Source organism: Oxyura jamaicensis, chromosome 4 (genome assembly GCF_011077185.1).
Source record: "Oxyura jamaicensis isolate SHBP4307 breed ruddy duck chromosome 4, BPBGC_Ojam_1.0, whole genome shotgun sequence".
NCBI lineage: Eukaryota > Metazoa > Chordata > Aves > Anseriformes > Anatidae > Oxyura > Oxyura jamaicensis.
The window spans coordinates 64,418,696-64,439,520 of record NC_048896.1 but is presented as its reverse complement, the minus strand read 5'-3'; the positions used below and the strand labels follow the sequence as shown (position 1 = coordinate 64,439,520).

Here is a 20,825-nt window from a genome sequence, read left to right as displayed (position 1 = left end):
ATGCAGTTCTTCAGTACCATTGCAGAGGAGAGGAACCTCTGGCCTACTGTATTTCTTGTATGTTCCCTGCTTTTCTGGGCCCAGAGGGGACACCTCCGAGCAGCTGTGTTTGTGCACCACCTTCTGTGCACAGCCACTGGTCTCCGTGAGCATTTCTCCATGGGGCACAAGTGGAAATGTTCTAGAAAAGGTCTTCACTCTTTACCAACAGTGTTTTGACTTGGGGGAAGATGCGCTCTTTCCCAGGCACTGAGCAATTGGCATGCCTGCCTTCTCGTGTGCTGTGTGGCAGGCAGTTGGCTGGGTTTGTGCAATCCATGAGGAAGTTTTATTGCCGATACTTACATGTCCGACGCTTGTGTGCCTCTCAGATGTCAGCCACGGTGTCTGTCGAGCTGTAGAGACGTGTTTCAGTGCACACACAAGCCCTGAGCATTTTGACAGCTTTGCTCGTAGTTCCTTGGCAGTCATGTGCTCACTGTTCTGAGTGAGGATCCACAAAAAGCGGGTGATAGAGAAGGCAATGATGCACCAGCCTCTTGTCCTCTGTCATGTCAGCCAGTGGACTGTCCTCTCTGACGTGTCTCAGGTTTGCAGGCACTTGGCAAGTCCTTGCTGCCACGACATGAGCTCCCTCTGAGGTGACCTGTGCTGGGCACTGGAGTATGTCCTCACAGGTGGATCCCAGAGGCAGATGCACAACAGGTGTTGAAAGCTTCCTGTGTGCCAGTAGCAATGGGGAGATCAGCGAGGTGGTTAACAAGCATCATCTTTGCTCCTGTTTTCCTTAGATCTCCTGGGTAACAGGCTGGAGAGCGAGGGGGACAGCCTTCTGCAGACGCAGGCCTGTCTCTGTTATATCTGTGCCGGCAATGTGGAAAAGCTTGTTGCCTGCTGGACCAAAGCTCAGGATGGAAACAGCCCCTTGTCTCTTCAGGTTGGTATTGCTGTGAGGAAAGAGGTTGGAAGTAACAGACGGGGATCCTGTGGTGCTTAAATCAAATGACCTGTGTAGAGTTCTGATGAAGATAGCTGCTTTGCATCTATCAAGATGCAAAACTTTTGCTTCTGGAATGGGTGGTTTTAGTAGAAACGGCAAGTATATATATGGTAGCAGAAATTATTTGGTGAAACACAATGGCCCTGTTCTCTTCTGCTCTGTTCTTTGTGGGGTCAGGCTAATATGCTTTCTGTATAAGAGACCCGTGGAAAGTCTTAGGGCCTAGAGTGCGTTTGTGAAGAAGTGACTTGGAATGGTCACATCTTCTGCAAGTGGTGCGTACTTGCATGTTTTTACTTCTGGAATAGATGGCTATTAAAGAGGAGAAATCTAATAAATATGATTTAAATGTAGAGAAACACTGTAGGAGGGATCTCATGAATGCTGTCTCTAGGGGTTTGGTTTCCAGCAGTAAAATACATCACATCTAGCAAATATCTTGGGGGAATAGGAGGATTGATAACAGTGAAATGAAGCAATTTATTTTATAGTTTTTAATTTTTTTAATTTAAGTTTCAATTTATTTTATAGTGTAATCTTAGTTTCTTCCATCTGTTCAGGGCCTTTGAAGGACAAGTTTTAGAAAGTACTCAAAGTAATGCCACCTGATCATGCTGTAATTCTCTATCTTTAGAAAATTAAAGGGAGTGGAGTAATTTGGATATTACTTTATTTTTTTCTCCCCACTTGCAAGCTGAAAAGTTCTTACCCATCTCTTGAGTGTGGTGGCCTTGTTAGACTTGACTTCTGTGTGAATTCACATTTTGATTCCGTTGTTTTGCGCTCTCAGTAATATCAAAAAATAACAGTCATAATTGGTGTGCTTGTTAACTATGGTAAGAAATGGCTGAAAGTCCTAGAGGCTGGTGGGTTTGGTGATAATTTTTTTACTTGCCTTTTTTGAAGTACTGATTCATTAAGAAAAATGCAAGGCTATTACCGAATAGTCAGTCAGTCAACGCTCCTTATTAGCAAAGTATTGTTGAAATCCTTTGTGGTGCACTCTTAAATCCGTCGTTAGATTTGAATGATGGCAAATGAATATTTGCAGTACCTTGCAATATAATGTAGTTAGAGGAAGAAAATAGGAGATGAGGAAACTACCAGGAACATGTTTCTGTAACTGAGCATTCGGTAGAATCCCAGCCCAGAGCAGCTCTGGTATTTGGGGACGTACAAGGAAGGCTAATCAGGGAGCATTCCTGGTGAGTACTGGGAAAATCATCCTCACAGTAACAGCCAGAAAGCCATAGACAAGTCTCCTAGTGCAAGTGTTAGATGCTTTTGATACAGGTGGTTAAGAACTGACTTAGTCAGATGCTGCAAGCAGATAAAAAGCGCCCCAGCTTGAATAGCCCTACTCAGATAGTGGTGATGGGCGTGAAGCTTTCCATCCAGGCTCACTGCTCTCACCAGAAGTTTTTACAAAAGAATATTCTTTTGGTGCACGTGCTCAATGCTGCTAGGGCCCTGAGATCCTGTTTAATAACCTTACTCTTTCAGCATTGAGATGTAGCTGCCACAGCTTTGCCATTTGAAGGCACTTGGTGCACAGTTGCTGTTTGCTGTTGTCCCACATTGTGCTCAGGGGTGTCTGTCCAGCAAACCTGCACTTGACCTGGACTTCTCATCGGGTGAGAAGGATCCTGTAGGGCTGCTGAGGAACGGGTTGGCTGGCTCTTGTTCTCATTTCTTGTTTCCTCTGTCCTGACCTCCTAGGATTTAATAGAGAAAGTTGTGATCCTGCGCAAGGCTGTGCAGCTCACCCAGGCTGTGGACCCAAATGCTGTGGGGGCCCTTCTGGCTGAGAAGATGAGCCAGTACGCCAACCTCCTGGCTGCCCAGGGCAGCATTGCTGCAGCTCTGACCTTCCTGCCCACCAGCACCAACCAGGTATGTGGCCTCTGGGCTTCTTGCTCCCCCCTCACTGTTAACAGGCACACTTTGAGCAAGCAAAGATCTCTGTGTAGTTCAGTGTTCACCTGCAAAACTGCCTTTGGAAAAACTCCTCAGTGTGCTGGTCAGGCTGTTGACCTTGCTGAGCTGGCAGCATGGCCTTGTTCTTCTCCGTCTTTATTTCTTAGCAGCCACTGTCTGCCAACAAGGCTGTCACTGTACAAACCAGGCACATATGTACCTTGGTACTTGCTTCTTTACTTCCTTTCATTTTCCCCTCTTCCATCAGCTGGTATTAACAGGCAGGCTGGCTTGGGAGCGATGCAGCATGAGGTGGGAAGCAGGTGCAGGTTTCCCAGTGGCAGTAAGGCTGGCCCAGTAGCTGCCTTTCTCCTGCAGGAAAGATGGATTCCAGTCCAGTAAAGCAGAGCAGGCTTCTTAGAGGCAGCTCGTTGGCGTGTGGCTGGTCAGCTGCTCGGTGAGATGCACTAGGGATGCACTGGATGGTGGGCAGTGCAGTTAACCTTCTTTCCTTGTCCTCTGTCTGCAGCCAAACATCGTGCTGTTACGGGACAGGCTTTGCAGAGCCCAAGGGGAGCTGCCGGTGAGACAGGAGGCCGTCAAGGCACCATACGACAGACAGCCCATGCCCAAAGGACGAGCTGGCGCTGTGGCAGGGCAGATGCAAGGGCCTCAGGCCCCAGCACAGCAGTATTACCAACAGGTAATTGCTTTTTGGCAGTCGCTGCAAGACATTGTGCTTGGGTTCTGGAGCATGACGCAGAGGGCACTTTGTTTTCCGTTCCTGTGGGCCACGCTGGGGTTCTGAGATACACCTTCCAAGCAACCTGGGGGGGAAATGATAGGTGCTGCTCTTCAATCAGTACGGATGCCTGATTTATTCCTCATCTGGAAATATCCCTCACATCTTATCAAGTAGCCTAGGCTTGAAGATGAGTTTGAAAAGCCCTCCTGACCATGCTGAAGGGGAGTGTAGGTAGCATGGGCAGCAGGGGGGACGGTAGCAGGCCTGGGCTGAGCATCAGCTGTGCCAGAAGACAGACCAGGTGAGTATGGGACTGTGGGGCTGGGAGCTGTGCCGGGGTGAAGAGGAGGACTGGGGAGGCAGGTGCCCTGGTTTTACCTGCAGGCTGAGGATGGCGCTCATCAGACCAGGAGGTGGGATGCCAGCCACAGCTTTTTGCTGAGTGGAGTTGCACTCACGGCGTGGCTCTTGGCCATGTGCAGAAGAGATGGGTGCAGGCACAGGCCTGTCACCCAATGCTGCTCTTGGGGCACAGAAAAATAGGGGCAGGATGGGAGGACGGCTGGGACGAGGTGGGGAGGCGGGCTTTGTTTTCTCCCTCTTAATGACTGCGGGTGCCTTCGCCTTCTCTTGAGGGCATTAACAAGGCAGCCTTCTGAAGGGACAAAGCCTTCATCCCGTTTGTACAGCGTTACCTTGCTAACACAGTTGTGTCTGATGTTAAATGCATTGCTGCTAATGATGAACTCAGCTGTTCTCTGCTGCCTTTCTGACCTCCCTTCTCGTAACCAATGAGCTGCAATGAGAAGCAATGCTACGCTTCCCTTTTGGCTGTGGAAAACAGCACCTTGCCTCTAGATGGCATGAGCTTAGCAGTGCTTTTCGCAACACAGTCCCCCATTCTCCTCCTGTCTCCCAAATGCCTTAAGCTAGTATTTAAGAAAGCTGAGCACATGATTAAAAGCCTGCAAGTACCACAGGCCCTGGAGCACACTGAGGGATTTGCCCTCTGTGCTCTTGGCTTTGTGCTCAGCAGGAGCTACAGGAAGGGCTTGCAGCAGACAGGGCGAGGTCCAAAAGGTGCCCAGTGATATGCTGGTGAACCAGAATGGAAACAAATTACATACTTAAGCCCTACTATCTTTTGGTTGATTTTTTCCCTTTTAAGCAAGTGGGTATATTTGACTTGCGGAAAACAGACTGCACAATCAGTAAGATTGTAAAGTAGGTATGTTTATTCAGCGCTGGGCGGCACAGGGGGTAGTCCCACCAAAGTCGTGCGCACCTGACGCAGCAATTTGCCGTGGTTATATGCAGCGAAGAGTTACATATGCATGAAGTTTCACGATGAGCCTATACATATTCACAACCTGTCCCCGCTTCATATTAAAGGAGTTCCAAGGAGTCATTTCCATAAATTCCTCCCATCTGCGCTTGCGCAGTATATCCTGGTGGTGGTTGCTGGGGGGATGAAGATTGATGACTCTTCCTCGTCACCACTAGCTGACCTCTTGTCTTTGTGCAGGCTCGGTTGCTCCTTGGCTCTTGTCCACCTGCAGGACCAGTTTCTGCCACTTTCTTAAGACAGGCTCACACTCTTATTAGGAGACTCACCTTGGTAAGGGGCCCAAGGCTTCTTGCTTTAGTCAGTTTGCACAAGGCACCGTAGTGAGCAAAGACACTAAGTAGCATCCTAGTTTAATGCCGTCAGCGCTCTGTCTCTACGTGGTAAGATTCTGCTAACTCCCTCTTGTTCCAGCTTGAGGCGGCATTTCTGTAATTGTCGTCCCTAATAGGAACATATCGTCAAACTTCCATTTCCTTTTGGCATAGGATTTCACACCGTTTTTCGTCTTTTTTTTCAAATAAAAATGCCCAAATGATGGAGGGTGGACAGATCTTTCAGATAACTCCAGGGTTAAAAGCCTTATGCAGCTGTTGTACAGCGGATGGCAGCGTTGGCCTCCAGCATTGGCCTCGGCACTGCGCAGGGTTAGAGAAAGATGCACAGAAGTTGTTGGAGCTTCCCTTCTGCCTGCACCCTGGGAGAAGCAGTTAGCGTTAAGATGCTTGTCTGCGCCTGTGCAAGAGCTTAGTTTCAGATTTTAACTTCTTTAATGATTCAGAAGCTCAATTTAAATGCTTTGTGTGAAGCAGTACATTTGAATTTAACAAAGGACTTGTGATTTCCAGCTGTGGTTAGCGATGCTCAGTGCCATGCAGTAGCCTGAAGAGAGCTTCTGCAATAGGAATACGTGATAAAAAGGGCTTAGCAGCAGTCATGTTGTGGGCAAACCCAGCTTCGCTGGCACATGTAACACTGCACAGCCTTTTGTAGCTTCCTCTTCACTGTGCTGCATCTTCACTCTGTGATTCACTTTGGCTCCAGTGCACGGTGATTTCAGCAGTCTTGAATGCACTTTTTCTCCTTCCTGTGTGATTTTTTTTTTGGCTGTGTTGGAAGTGCCAGCATGCAAACCTTTCTCTGTTGCATCTCAGTTTGTGAAACCTTTTAGACCTTCTTAATGTTTTTGTTTTCCATGATTGGTATTTCTTTGTTCAATTCAGGTTAGAATTGCCCCTACTGTCACTACCTGGAGTAACAAAACTCCCACTGCCCTTCCCAGCCATCCTCCTGCAGGATGTCCCTCTGACACACAGGTATAACCTTCATTATTCCTCTCTGAGCCCCTGCTCCACCCCGTAAGTCCCCCGGTGCAGGCTGTGTGCCTGACACAGTCTGGCGCGGATAGGCGGAAGGAGCAGCAGCTTTCACTGTACTCAGGTTTTGCTCCTCTGCATCCTCTGTTAGACATTTTTGTTTAAAAAAAAAAATCATGGTAGCCCAGGGTGATCTGAGTCTAGTCCTTGCCCCATACTGGGATATTTCAAGTGTGACAATATGTTTTTTCTCCCCCCTCTTTCCTGCGTTATGCAGGACAATATGTTTTTTCTCCCCCCTCTTTCCATCAGAGTTAACGTTAAAGTCACTCAGTTGAAAGCTGTGGATGGCAGGGCTCTCCCAGACTCGCTGAGCGGTAGGCAGTGCTGGCCAGGAGCTCTTCCTGGAGCAGGAAGCTGCGTGCTCCTCTGCCGCTGCTGAAGTCGCGCTGCACGTGCAGGCTGTGCTTTCAGTGTCACGCAAGCGTTCGCCCCTGTGCTGGTGGCTTTTCAGGGAAGGCGGCTTCAGGCCTCTTAACTGTGAACTGATGATTTCGTGACGGTTCTGCTTCGGCACTGCTGACCATCACTGACTAAACCCTACCTCCCCCCGCCCTTTTTCCTGCGCTCTCGTTTCACAGGGAGACAACCCACCTCCTCCGGGATTCATCCTGCCGGGAGCCGCGAACCCCAGCGCGCCGCAGCCAGCCGCATCCTCAGCCTACAGCATGTACTCGCAAGCCGGGGCCCGGCCCGCCTACCCGCAGAGTGAGTAGCTGCAGCTCCCCTCTCCTTCCCGCCCGGCTGCACCGGCCAGGTGATCGCGGGGGACGTTCCTGGGGACAGCCACCCCCCTCCTTGGCGCTGGGAGGGTTTAGACCGATGCTCTTTGGCAAGAATCTCCTGAGATGACCTTGAGAGATGGGTGGAGAAGAGACGGTAAAGTTGAAGAGGTGCGGGGCCCCCAGTGAAAGGCTGTGAGCTTGCACTGACTCCCCGAGGATGTGGTTCACTTCCTGGGCATAGGCTTGCCATTGATGCAAACCCTTCCAAGAGGCACCGTGGGGACTGCAGCGGTCCAGAACCCTGCTGAGTGGCGTGGTGGCTCAGGGGAGGAGGAGGGGGCTCCCTGCAGCCGAGGCCATCCGTCGCCCTGGCTCCCAGTGTGAGGCTGAGGTTGGGAGCGGTTCTCAGCTGGCTGGCAGTGCTGAGAGCGCCAGGCTTTGGTCTGAGGGGGGAAGGGGCAGGAAGCAGAGAAAACGTGCTCCTTTGTCCTGAATTACTGACTGAATCTCTTCTTTTCTCCGTTTGTAGCATATCAGGCCACACAGCAGTACTCTTTCGGAACGGGGGGACCAGCTCTCTATCAGCCTCAGCAGCCTCTCTCTGCCCCTGCTTCAGCCTCTTACCCGAACCCTGCCACTAACACCACCCCTCCCTACCTGCCCTCTGCCCCTGCCCACCCTGCGCCCACCCCGCTGTACCCGGGGCAGCCTCAGCCCTCCCCCACCGGCCCCAACCCTGCCTCTTCCTTCCCCCTCCCTCCTTCTGGTGCATCCTTTCAGCATGGCAGGCCAGGACTTCCAGCAACTTCTGTGGCTTATGCATTGCCTACTGGACCAACAGGTACTCTGCCTGCAGCCAGTGACCTTCCTGCATCCCAGAGAACAGGTCTGCGCTTGGACGGGGGGCAGGCGGGGAGGGGGTGGGATTACTAGCTCGGTAACTCACATACCTGTGCGCACGTTGCCTTGTGAATGCTCTGTACCAAGTTGGCTTGTGCCAGTTGAAAGCGTTTCTAAACCACGTGTCGCTGCAGCCAGTGCTTCCTGTCTTGTGCCAGCGAGACCTCCCTGCCTGCGCACAGCTCGTGTCTGGCCCAGGACACGGTGCTCCAGCGTCGTCTCCTTAGGAGGCTGTCGCATCCGGCGGATGGATGGTGGTGCTGCATTAACCTCCTGAGGCTGGCACCAAAACCTGCCACCTGCTGAGCGAAAGAGAGAAATGAGCGAGGTCTCAAAACCGCTGCAGAGCAAGTCCCAGTTGTTCTCGCAGAACACTTCTGCGAATGGAATTCTTCAGCTTGTCCCTGTTTTGTGAGCAGCAGGTCAAGCCCAGGACTGGCAGCGTGTTTAATTCAAATGGCATTTACTGTGGCACCAGCTCACCTTTTTTTTCTCCCTAGCCACTTAGCACGATGGGGTTTACTGTAGCTGTCAATGCCTTAAAAGATAATCAGAAGTGATTTAGAAATGCTTTTGCATGGCCTCTTTCCCAAATGTTAATCAGAAGTAGGTGTGCGTGGCTGGCCCTAAGAGCATGTCTGAGCACACACCGAGCTGAGGAGCGATGTCTCCTGGTGGCCCTTGGGACTGCCCGAATGTATTTGTGCTTGCTGTGGGACACTGACCTTGCTGAGTTTAACCAATCTGTCTCGTGGCTGGCGGCCCTGTAAAACAGCAGCTTGGTGTACATCGGGCCTTGCAGGAAACGTGCTTCACATCCAGGGGTCCGGCTGGAGAGCCAAGGACCAGGCTCAGGAGCAGAGGGGATGTTAGGCAGGATCTGAGGGATGCTTCAGGGGTGCTGACTGGCTGGTCCTAAGGATCACACTGTGACTCCCTGTCGTTGGGCTGACGCAGTGCAGAAGAGGCATCTTGCCTTGGTGTTGGCAGCAGACCTGTGAGTAGGTGCTGCTGGAGTCTGGGAGCACACCTTGAGCACACTGCCTTCGCTCACAGGCACGTGTTTTTGGCGGAAATGGCCTTGTGCTCCAGTAAGAAACACAAAGGAGCACAGTGGGGCAGCCTTCGGGGCTGTGAGGCAGGGAGAGAGGCCTTTTCCCTCCATCCTGCAGCCACACTTGGTGTCCTCTCTGTTACCCTTGCAGATACCCTGCTGGGACCTCCCTTGGCCCTTTGTTATGGGACAAGTCAGACTTGAATCGCGAAGCCGGAGGGATTAATGAAAATGTAGAGGAAGAGTTGGAAAGGGTCCTGGGGCTGGGGGTTGGAGCAGCACACGATAATGCAGACAGCATTGCACCTGCACCCCCAAATAGATGCAGGGAGCAAGGAAACTGTTTGTTCTTACCCATTTTACTACTGTGCTGGCGTCACTGGCAGGCTTGTTGGAGGTGGTCGCTCACGAGGTTTGTGGCGTTAACGCGCGGTGCTGTAATCCATGGTGCGCGCTCAGCAGGGGAGGCTCTCTGCTTTCCCAGCAGCAGAAACAACGGACAGCAAGGACGACACCGGCCTATTTGTGACACCCTTGTGCAATTCACAGGCTGCGGTCTCACACAGCTGTCCTCGGCCACTTCAATTAGAAGGGAAGTTGAAGTAGTCATTGTCAGCGTTGCCTTGCCATGTTTCCTTCCAAACCGAAGAGCTGACTGCTGAGCTTGTTGTACGTAGTTCTGAGAAACCTCCAGCGCTGTTTGCGTTTCTCCCCGTAGCTGTGGTGAGAAGGCGGCCGGCGTGAGGCACCAGGCCCTCAGGAGCCCAGTCGGACTGTGATTTCCAGGGCTGTGTGGCAGGGGTGGGCTTCAGGGCACTGCAACGTGTGCCGGGACCGGGCTGCTGGCACGCAGCCGCTGCCTGCTGCTAGGGAGCTGTCGAGAAGGTAGAGGTGTCCAGCAAGCACACTCTGCTTCTCATTTATGCATTACTCCTTTCAAAAACACAGAAATAGGAAGGGGAAAAAAACTTGCTGTGTAAATGCTTCAATTAGTGTGTCTAGGCTTTATATGCCAGCAACACGTCTTCCAGAAACGCAGCGCTGCTCAGGGCAAGGTGCCTCGGTATGAGATCCCCCAGAACTGCAGCAATAACTCTTAGCTGTAGCTCTGTCTGCTGTGATGCAAAGCATGCAGCTGCGCTGATCGTGGCTTTGGAGTGCTGTGCTTCTGGGTTTTGTGGTGGTCTGGTACAGGAACACCAGGTTTCACTTGGCAAATGCGATTCATTAAGGGTGGCTGGGAGAATGACCTGAAATTCAGGCTTGAATAGCACCCAGCCGGTGAACTGGGTTGGGTTTAGAGATGCACTTAACAGTTCTATTAAGATCTCAGATTTTTTATAAGTGTATGCAGCCTTAGTATGTCAAGCCATACTTAGAGCTCCAGCCAGCAACTAAGCCCATCTTTATTTTCATTTTCAGCATCTCTCTTTGAACCTGCTTTGAAGGGAGTTGTAGTTTTCAGAGTCTCGCGTCTTGTTTCGTATTGTGAGCTAAGGGATGTGTCTGCAGCAGAGCTACAAGCACATCAGACCAACATCAGGGACAAGAGTTGTTAAATCCTGGTGCTTCTCTTCTCTTTGCAATTATGAACAATGTGTTGGCTCTGTGGTGCCATCTGGATCTGTTGCTTGGCCACCAGGCAGAGCATCTTTTCTCACAGGTGTAAGGCTCCTGCATCTCCAAGGTACAGATGAGAGCCTTGACTCAGGAAAACAGGTGACATCCACCGTGAAGTCAAACCCTCAGAACATCTCCTGAAAAGCTTTCTGCAATGGTAAAATGATGGTGAGGAGATGGTTGCTAAGGGTAATGGTCTGTCGGTTGTGCTGGCCTGCAGGAATAGAAAACGAGAACACAGGAGCAGATAAAGAAGTGGGCCAGGACTCCCACCTTCTCTTAGGAGTGACTAGAAGCACTGTTTTACTGCATGGCGAGAGGAAGGGATTTGGTTTTGGGGTAGGCAGACAAAAGCAATTCCACAGGCTGGGTTGGTCAAATGACCCCTGTCTCGCAACTGACATTTTAATTCAGTTAGGCATTTTTCTCCTGACTTCTCATGCTTATCGAAATTAAATCGCTAACTTAAAACTACAGGCAGATTGTCTTTTAGGTTTGAAGAAAAACTTTTTTTTTTGGTTCTCTTTGCGTTTTATCTGCAGAAAACCTACCAGCTCAAGACCAGGCCTCTCCCCTGGCAGGTGAACTAGGTACCTCTTAGGCTGAAAACGATTACAGCCACTACGTGAAATTAATTGAACAAACATCAATAATGCATATGTTTCTTGGAGAACATGAAGTGCAATGCTGTTTGCCAATTACAACTTAATCAAATCAAACTCTAATTCCTTAATTAAAACCAATAACAACATATCTGGAGTTTTTAACCACAGAATCAAATGCTGTTTTGCCTTTTTTTTTTTTTTTTTTTTAAAGCAAATGAATCCAGGAAATTAATCGCAGGCTGGGAGGTTTTCTTAATGTGCTAGCACTATCAGCACTGCAGAAGTTAGACTTCCTATATCAGAAATACCCTGGGAAGGGATTTTGGCGACAGGGAGGAGCAGAGCCCCGGGGATGCCGGTACTGCCTTTGGTTCACAAGAAACCAGATGTGAAAGGGGGTTTAATTTGCTTTTCATTTACCCCACCAACGTGCTCTGGATGTGAAACTTGTTCAACAAAAGCCCAGGAGAAAATGAAATTTCAGATCATTTGAACGAATTCTGCAGTGGTGTTATGTTCTGCTGTCTGAGGTGAATTGATCATTTGCTAAGTGAAAAACGCTGTGGTGAAAAAGTCCATTGGGCAAGGGTTTGGTTTGGGCTTTTAGTGGCTTTGTGCAATAAATCCTGGTGGCTTGTCGAGCCCACGGTAAAGCTGACAGAAAATGACACGTGCTCTGCGCTGAGATGGGACCCATGCCCAACGTGCTAACGCTGAGCGTGCTGTGCTTGAGGAGCAAAAGGTTTGGTAGAGAACACTGCCCCGGCCTGGGAGTGAATCTGCTCAGACCTCTGTTCTTCAGCTCAAAACAAGTTGTCCTTGTTGGACCAGGCTAGATTTGGTCACCTTGATCCAGCAGCTCTGCTCTGCTTGCAGGGCACAAAGCAGCCATAAACCTGCGATCACTGGCAGGGGAAGCCTGGCTTCACGGCTCCGTGTGTCTCCGCAGTGGCTGGGTGATCTGGGCTGGAAATGCTTAAGGCTCCCCTTGCCTCTTACGCCTGTAATTACCTTGTTGTGTTGCTGGGGAACATGTATGACAAAAAGTACTGATGACTGTGTCATATGGTAGGAGACACCTTCGCAGGTAACCGTCAAGTTGTCTTAACGCAATCGGTCTGTGTAGCAGAGCTGTGTTTGGGCCGTGGTAGGCAACTGCCTGCCTTTTCGCAGGGTCCATCTGTTTAAAGCAGTTATCTGGCAAGAGATGTGCTATTTAAAAAAGAGCTTCTGCTGGTAGAGCTGTGGCAGGGAGCCAGCCTGGCTGGGCTCAGAGGCAGCACCGTCTCTGAGGTACTTACGGTCTCTGTTTTCTTTCTGTCCCAGGGCCTCAGAACGGCTGGAACGACCCTCCTGCCCTGAACAGGGCTGCGAAGAAGAAAAAGGTATTCAGCCTGGGAAGTCCTGCCTCCAGACCATTGAGCGCTGACCATTTCAAAAGCAGTAATTTAACCTGCTCTTGGGAAGCTTGTTGGCGGGAGAAGGAAAAAGAAGGGTTAGCTGCAAACAAAAGCCACACCTTGTGAACAGAACACAGCCTTCATGCGTTTGCACTATGCGGTATCTCTCTCAGAATGGTTAGGCCTCTAGAGACAGTGATTTTGTGCTAGAGTTGTTGTTAATGACAGCATTGATTCTGGTTTGAATGAAGAGAATACCTTGGACCGTGTTCATTGCAGTAAAGCAGATGAGTTTTTCCAGAGATGATACTTAAGCGAAATGCTGAGGCTATGCAAATTGTTATAGATTACTGACGATGCTGGAGCTGAAAGAAATTTATCCTGATTAAGGGGTGGACCCTGAGAGATCTGCTAAAAGTAAGATAATTTTCGTGGTACAGACAATGTAGTTCTGTAAAAACAATTTAGATTGTGGGAGGACAAAATAACGGGACGGTTGGCATGGAGCAGAGTGAGCCTTTTCAGGTGCTGCATTCGTCTTGCCTACCTCCCCAGCAGTCAGTGTCACTTGCAGGTGCTTTTGGGAAGCAAGGCAGTCTGGAGTATGTGAAGTGTTAGTCGCAAGGAAAAAAAGCTGGAGTAGGCAAGATAAGGTCTGTGCCAAGGCGAGGGCAGAAGTCTGCTGTGAGCCTGGGGCTTTGGTCTCTGCAGCTGGTTTTGAAGCTGTTGGAGGACAGACCAGGGGTGTTTTGAGTGCTCCTGGCTGCTCCAGTGCTGGGACATGTCCTACAGGCAGCATGCTGCCTTTCAGGCCTTCAGTTCTTGGGTAGGAGGGGAAGAGTTGTCAGTGAGAACAACTGCCAGACCTGAGGGCTTGAGAAAAATCCTTCTGCGAACGGGGCCTTTGCTACTGCTGTGTGCGCATCACGGCCACAACTTCTGCCACAGCCAGGGCCTGGGGGTCGGCTCCCCTCCCAGGGAGGAACTCTGTTTAGTCCCATTGCTCAGGTGAGTGCTGAGCAAACCTGTCCAAAGTGTTCGTACACTTGTTCTGCTCATGTCCGCTGCATGAGGTAGAGACAGGCCATTACAACACGACACTCTGCATAGGCTGTTGTACAAAAGTAGGGCTGTCTTGCATTTCATCCAACGGAATAATTTGCAACTGTTTTCTCCATAACTAAGGATTTACTGTTTTGCTCTCAAAAGTCTGCCATTGTGTTTCACTATTTATAAGCAGTGTTGATGCAGTAACAGGCATGTGTTTCTTGCTGTCCCAAACCACTGGATTAGTTCTGGCAGCATTCCTTCAGGGTCACGTTCAGTGTTCTGTAATAGTTCGTTTTCTCTGTGCACACCCAAAGAAACATGCTTATAGGCATGGGAGCTCTCCATTTCATTTGGATTCCCAAGTGATTTGTAGCAGAGACTAGCAGCTCATTTTCGTGTCTCTTCTCTCTACCAAATGTTTCCAAAATACCCACAGGTAAAGACTGGCTGATGCTCAGGGGCAAATCTGAGCTGCGCTCATAATCTGTCCCAGTGAAAACCTGTTTGCCAGAAGCTTGAAAGCCTTTCAGAAGCTTTATGCGTGTGTTGCTAGCTGTGACCTACGTAGTGCATGGGCAGAAAATTAGTCTTGAAATCAAGACATAAAAATCTAAATATAATGACCAGTGGTAAGAACGGATATAGGTGTAGGTGGTTCTTTGCGTGCAGCGGCCACCAGAGGAAGGGGTTTGTTTAGCCAGCTCAAAATCCTGTATCGCCATCGATGTGGGGTATCACCCTGTACCTCAGGGGCTCAGCTCTCCACCTGGCTGAGCTCCCAGGTGCTGGGGTGGGGAAGTCGGTGGGAGCTGGATGCCGTGCTCTGCCACCAGCAGTGTTGATGCTGTTCCTTCTTCCCCAGGTCCCCGATAACTTCATGCCCCCGGTCCCCATCACGTCCCCCATCATGACCCCCCTGGCAGACCCGCAGTCTCAGATGCAGCAGGCTCCGGCACCGCCCGCGGGCGCTCCCAGCTTCCAGGCTCCGCACCTCCCCGCGGGGCAGCCGGCGCTGCAGGGCCCCTACCCGCCTGCCCCCCAGCCCCTGGGGCCGTGCATCGTTCCTCCCGCTGTCTCCAAACCCAGCACCGAGGGGGCTCCGGGGGCCCCGATTGGCAATGCCATCCAGGTAATGTGACCCTGCTGTTTGGCGGTGGGGGGTGTGGGTGTCAGCAGAGCCCTGGGGATGGGAGACTTGCTGTACTTCAGATGTGCCCTGCAGAGTTCTGAAGCGCTAGTTTTGTGCCATGATGGCCTTTGGCTCCTGTAGTCTCCACCTAGCTGCTCTCTTTGCAGTTAATTCCCTAGTAGTATGGAGTAACGAGCTCTTTGCAACTGCACTGCTCTCCAGAGGGAGTGGCAGCAGATGCTCATCATGTCACCTCCACGCACCCTCAGGGAAGAGGTGGAAGTTGGGCCAAGCTGGCTAGTAGCGCGACCGGGTTTAGTTAAAAAGGACGTGTGGTAGCAGAGTGACCTGGGAAGCCTGACTTGCTCTGTTTGTTAGCACGTGCAGGCACTGCCAACAGAGAAGATAACCAAGAAGCCCATCCCTGAGGAGCACCTTATTCTGAAGACCACGTTTGAAGCTCTTATCCAGCGGTGCCTGCTGTCTGCCTCTGATCCAGTAAGTCCAGTGTTCCTAGTGTCCCTGTGTTGAGGAGCATGCACTGGTAGCTTCAGCTAGGCTGGCCGTCACAGCCCGTCGACAGGCTGCTTTGAGCAGCCACAAGCAATGCATAGAAAAGCCACGTACAAATGGCATGTGGGAATCGGGGGGCAGAGCCCAGCCCTGCTGACAGCCCGGCTGCCCAAGCAGCTTCGCTGTGGTTTCTTGTCCTCAGCATGGGCACAGCACAGTGGTGCTGTTCACAGTCGGTGATAACCCCCTGCAGATCCCCCTGCTGCAGGAAACAACGGGTAGCCGAGGAGTGGAAGGTTATGAGCTGTAACACAGCCACTGGAGCTGGACAGGAAAAACATATCCTGTGGCAGTCAGTTTGTTCTGAGCAAGCCATCCATCTCCGAGCTTCTCACTTATCTCCAGCGGTCAGTGAAGAACACGCTGCCCCATGGCCCAGATGCTGACGGTTCACCTCGCGCCTGCTGGATGCTGAAAGGTGGATGATAAAGGTTGGGGACGTCAGGACTGCCAGGAGCTGAGATGTCAGATAGCTCTGTGGCTGTGGGAGTATACTGGGCATCCGATGCCACTAATATTAGGCCTGCTCTACCATTTCAGCTGGCTCTGTAGTTTTGACTTGGTGTTTGCAGGTACTTATTTCCCCCTGGGTCTCAGTGCAACAGCTTCATGGTGGATTCACCTGATTCCTCCTTTGCAGAACGTCTTAGAGGCTGTAAACCCTGCTTTGGATGCAGCCCATAAGGTTCAACAGCATTTGATTGCTCAAAATCCTGTTTTTAAAGGTTACCCTGTAGAACAGAGGGATAGAAGCCACATACTGCACGAGGCCCTCTGACCTTTTATTCCTTGAATGAGTCTTCCCTCTTCTCCTAGACGCACAACAAAGGCAAAAGCATTCAGTTCACATCTGTACCCAGGGATTGCTTTCCTGCTCTGCCAACACAATTTGCTTCTTTGCTTCTTGTTTGGCCTTTGTTCTTAGGCAGAGCAAGCATTCCTGGCACGTGGCGCTGGGAAACACTGCCCTGACTGTTCCCATCAGTTGTCGGCACACGCGCAGGCACTGCTCAGTCATTGTATGCCAAAGGGGAGAACGGGTACGTGAAGAGTGTTACTGCTTAGGGCTGGAATGGGAAGCACAGAGTCAGGAGAACAAACAACTTCAACTTGTGCCTAATTTCCTGTGGCTGGAGAGATGTCTTGCTGCATATGGAACGCAATTTATTTTTCTTTTCCTTAGCCATTTGTAAAATCAAGTAAACGTGTGGATCTTTTCCCAGGTTTTGAAAGGAATATGTAGGAAGGTCATGTATCCGAGGGCATTACAAAGTCCAAAAGGCCGTTCCTAGCATGCTCGTTCTGTGCGTGCCTCCATCCCTTAACTGCTGAGGGGACTTGCACTAGTGGCACGAGAGATCTGTGGCCTGTGTTCTCTTCTACGCCCTTTGCCATCCAAGCAGCTTCCCCTAATTTCCGGCACAGCAGGCAGCCACCAGCCTGTCTTTACACCTGAGCTAGAGCATTCTCTGACTTCTGTTTTCTCTCTGCAATTACTTCACCCAGGGAAAATTTCCCAGTAGCCAGGCAAGGCGGCACTACCCTAGATGAAGATGTATTGATGTGTGTACTGATGGAGGAGAAAGTTCCAGTACTTACGCGCACTGATATCATTTCTGCTGCTATTGACCTTCTACTTCTCTTTGCTTTTGTAATTGTAACCTGGATGACTGACTTGTGTTGTTTCTCGTTATTTTGGACTAAAATATTTTATTTCCGTAGCTGTTTGTATAAACAAGCGGATAAAAATGCATTTCCCTAGCAGTTGCAGTGGCGCTCCATGTGAAATTTAATGGGATTATTTTAAAAGTCTTTTGTGGTGAAGTCAACCCAGAGACACCAATGGGTGGTTCGCTCCATCAGGGAAGCAGAAGGAATCTTTAAGAAGAGTTAGGGTTAGGCTATTAGTTTTTCTGTTGACAGTGAAAACTTATAAACAAGTTTTTGGTTTTACTAGTCATATAATGAAAAATACAGCTAGAATTTGCTGTAAATGATAATGGAATTGTGCACAGTCAGGCTTCGATGACTGCATGTGCCCTTAAGCTCTCCGTGACATCATTAGGTATTTAACTCCAGTAATATTTTTTCCAACTGTTACAGTGCTTTGCCAGTGAACCATAAAACAGTGCCCCTGCTGCAGCTCGTGCTTTTGTCACTTGGCACACCAGCTGTATCTGCAGGTTTTGCAAGTGTCCCTCCGGCTGTACCTGTAAAGCTTACTATACCTGATAGGTAATGAGAACAGTTGCAGCTGGAGAACTACAGTCACATCATCTGGTCTTTCCTAGCAAAACCAGGGGAGAAAAGTACAGAGATGAGTTAAAATTATGTGTTTTCAGCCAAGGAATTTGATGGGTTACATGGGCTTCTTTGCAGTGGAATCAGCTCAGAATGGTGTTCTTACCATTGCTAATTCTCAATGTGTTTTTCTTTTGCAGCAAACCAAAAGAAAACTAGATGATGCGAATAAACGCCTTGAATGTCTATATGATAAACTTAGGGAACAGACAGTAAGTTTGTGTTTTGTGTTTTTTTTTGTTTGTTTGTTTGTTTTTACCATTTCACCCTCCATCAGATACTGCAGGTTATGGCTAGGAACTGGCATGGCCCCCTTTGCAGTATGTAGCCATTGACCGTTCATTTCTGGCAGCGTGCTTCAGATGTGCCTGTGCAGATGTGGCGGTGTTGTGGGGTCACAGCGTTTATGGCCCTGTGCAGGGACTGAGGGCAGAGCCCCTTGCAGTAGGCACTGGGTGAATGCGCCAGGAGGGTCCCAGTCCCCAGCTGGCAGAGTCGGACAACAGAGTTTCCCCACTCCCAGTAGGGAACGTGAGATGCATGCAACCTGGAGTCAAAAATAAAAAAAAAAGTTGCAGACATCCGAGGCTCACAGACGTGCCCAGGACTAACTAGCACTGTTACTTCTTCAGGACTTAAGTTGTTTTAGCACTGTTACTTTTTCTCTGTGCTGAGCTGCCTTGTCTGGTTTCCTTACAGCTCTCTCCAACCATCATCAGCGGTTTGCACAACATTGTGAAGAGCATCGAAATCCGCAACTACATGGAAGGACTGAACATCCACACGCACATAGTCAGCACCAGCAACTTCAGCGAGACCTCGGCCTTCATGCCGGTTCTCAAAGTTGTCCTCACCCAGGCCAATAAGTTGGGTGTCTGAAGAAACCCTGCACTTGCAAAGCCTGTGCTGGAGGCTTATCCAAAGAAGTGCATTTCTACAGCAAACATGCAAGAAATGGACCAAACGCTAGTCCTCACGGCATGTTGCGGTAGAGTGCTGACAAATGGCATTACACTCTCCCTGCAGAATATTTTAGGCGGGCCTTGGGGCCCTGGTGCTTTTCTTTTTATTTTAATCGTTTCCTCATCCCTAATGATTGGTCTACAAATAGTGTATTTAATGGGTGATACCCCATATTGTCAGTTTTTAGATGCATGTTATACTGCTAAACAGCGGCTTTTAATAACAGATGTATGTGTGAAAACAAAAAGGTAGGTTGTGTATCAGACCCTAAAACAGATTCTTCCCCTGCACCCCACTGTTCCTTATCCACCAGATTAAAGAGTCTGATCCTATTATAAGTGTATTTGGTCTTTCATTTTATGAAGCTGCTTGCAAATCTGTTATAACAATTTACATGTTAAATAGCTTAATTTTGCGCAGGGGAAACCGAACAAAATAGAGGCTACTGTGTTATTTTCAATAAACGTTAATTTATTAAAATGTGTCTTGATGAAGTGCAACTTGGAGAGTTTGAACCTGGATTACAGTGGGGCAGCTTTATCTTGCTTCAGAGATGCAAGGATATGTTGATCTCACATTGATCGTGAAAAAGCTCTGCTTAACATTTACACTGAGGTGTTTACATTTCAGGGATTCTGAACACATCTGCGTGCATTTCTCAAAAGCTAAGGGCAGAAATAATGCAGAGTGGCTTAAGCCACCTGTACGGTGAGGTAGCTATTCCCTGTGTAAACAAGATGCCGCTTGTTTCTTGCAGTCCCCTGCAAGTTTGCACTGCAAGTATGTGCTGTGCTGGGAAACTGCAGCCAAGCTTCTGCTGGCTGGTAACAAGAGCTGTGGGGTGGGTGTTGCAGCTCAGTTGCAGCTGGATTTAAGTTTTAAACATCTCAAACAAGTGTGCCATGTCTAGGAAGAACAGTTGGAGGAAGGAATTGTCCAGTTTGGAAGAAAAAAAATAACAGGACTTGGCCTGTGCAAAACTGCTTCTCATGAAAAATGCCTGGAGTCTGCGCATGTGGAAATCAGATTTGGCAGTGAAGATCGCAAGAAATATTACAAATAATGCAATTCACAGACAGGTTTTGTGACTTTAAACTGATAATGAGTTATAGATTTGTCAGGGACAACAGTTGTGTTCCTCTCATGAAATTGAGCTTAATCTTATTTCTTTTCCAGTATTTGCTGACCTCATAAGCTTTTATAATTGGGGAACATAAAGCATTGAACTGGAGTCCCTTTGTTTCAGGAGTTTAAAAAGCCGTAGGAGTAATTTTCTTCTCATTAATCTAGGTTATAGGTTTCTTAGCAGCGTTACAAGTAGTTTGTGTTCTGCTCTTGGCATTCAGAGGGCTTGAAGGTACCCTGCTTAATTTATCCATGCACTTAATAAATCTGGCCGCAGCAGGCTCCTGCGCTGGCTGAATCAAAAAGGTGAGGAATGGTAATGGTGCTGGAAACCAGTAACAGTGAAACAACAGCTTCCCTCATCTCAGTGGGAAAAATGTTCACATCAGCAGTCCTGCTTCTGATTGCTGGGACTGCATCACCTAGGGAGTGTTCTGCCGCAGCTCCCTGCCTGGTGGGATGTTGCAGCTCTGTGCTGCAACGGTCTCTCTGAGTGCCTTCAGGAGCAGACTCGGGCAAGAAGGAGCAAAGGTAAGCGGCATACAGACAGTGTACAATTTCTATGGGAGGCTGCCTGTTTCATATGCAAACAGCTGGGGGAGAGAGTGATGCGCCGGTGGCAAAAGTGGGATGCACTTGGGTAGATAATGTGGTTGTGGGCTTAGAAACACACAGCACAAGCACTGCTGTAAATCAGAGGGTTATTGCTTGGGAATTAGAGCAGGAGGAGCTGAGAGGACCAGCTGGGACCAGCGTGGTACAATGCGGCCTTGTAGAAGACAAGCTATGGTTAACGGTATGGCACAAAACCTCTCGGACTTCCAGCTGGGGGAAGGAGGATGCCAAGCGACAGAGGCTCAGTGAGGCACGTGGCTCTTGGGGACTGGAGATTTAGTTTAAAGGGAAGAGGCTAAATAAACATTGCGTGTTCACCTGGTGAATAAGAAGCATCAGAGCACCAGGTAACCTGAAAATGCAGAGGGCTACAAACACAGAG

At 49.5% G+C, this 20,825-nt stretch overlaps 1 protein-coding gene across 12 annotated transcripts in view; it reads left to right on the top strand.

The window, feature by feature from the left end:
- SEC31A (SEC31 homolog A, COPII coat complex component) overlaps positions 1-19,185 on the top strand; it is a 38,797-nt gene extending 19,612 nt beyond the window's left edge. For 2 of the 12 annotated variants that reach the window (XM_035324562.1, XM_035324556.1), the window contains 12 exons: positions 792-937; positions 2,720-2,893; positions 3,447-3,620; positions 6,231-6,323; positions 6,965-7,091; positions 7,638-7,994; positions 11,225-11,272; positions 12,614-12,672; positions 14,600-14,866; positions 15,245-15,364; positions 17,881-17,952; positions 18,440-19,185. In XM_035324562.1, coding sequence (XP_035180453.1) covers positions 792-937; positions 2,720-2,893; positions 3,447-3,620; positions 6,231-6,323; positions 6,965-7,091; positions 7,638-7,994; positions 11,225-11,272; positions 12,614-12,672; positions 14,600-14,866; positions 15,245-15,364; positions 17,881-17,952; positions 18,440-18,619 — 1,817 coding nt within the window. In that variant the 3' untranslated portion in view covers positions 18,620-19,185. The remainder of the gene's footprint in view (positions 1-791; positions 938-2,719; positions 2,894-3,446; positions 3,621-6,230; positions 6,324-6,964; positions 7,092-7,637; positions 7,995-11,224; positions 11,273-12,613; positions 12,673-14,599; positions 14,867-15,244; positions 15,365-17,880; positions 17,953-18,439) is intronic. The other 10 variants (XM_035324558.1, XM_035324557.1, XM_035324560.1 and 7 more) reach the window with 10 other exon arrangements.
- Positions 19,186-20,825: the final 1,640 nt, after the last annotated feature.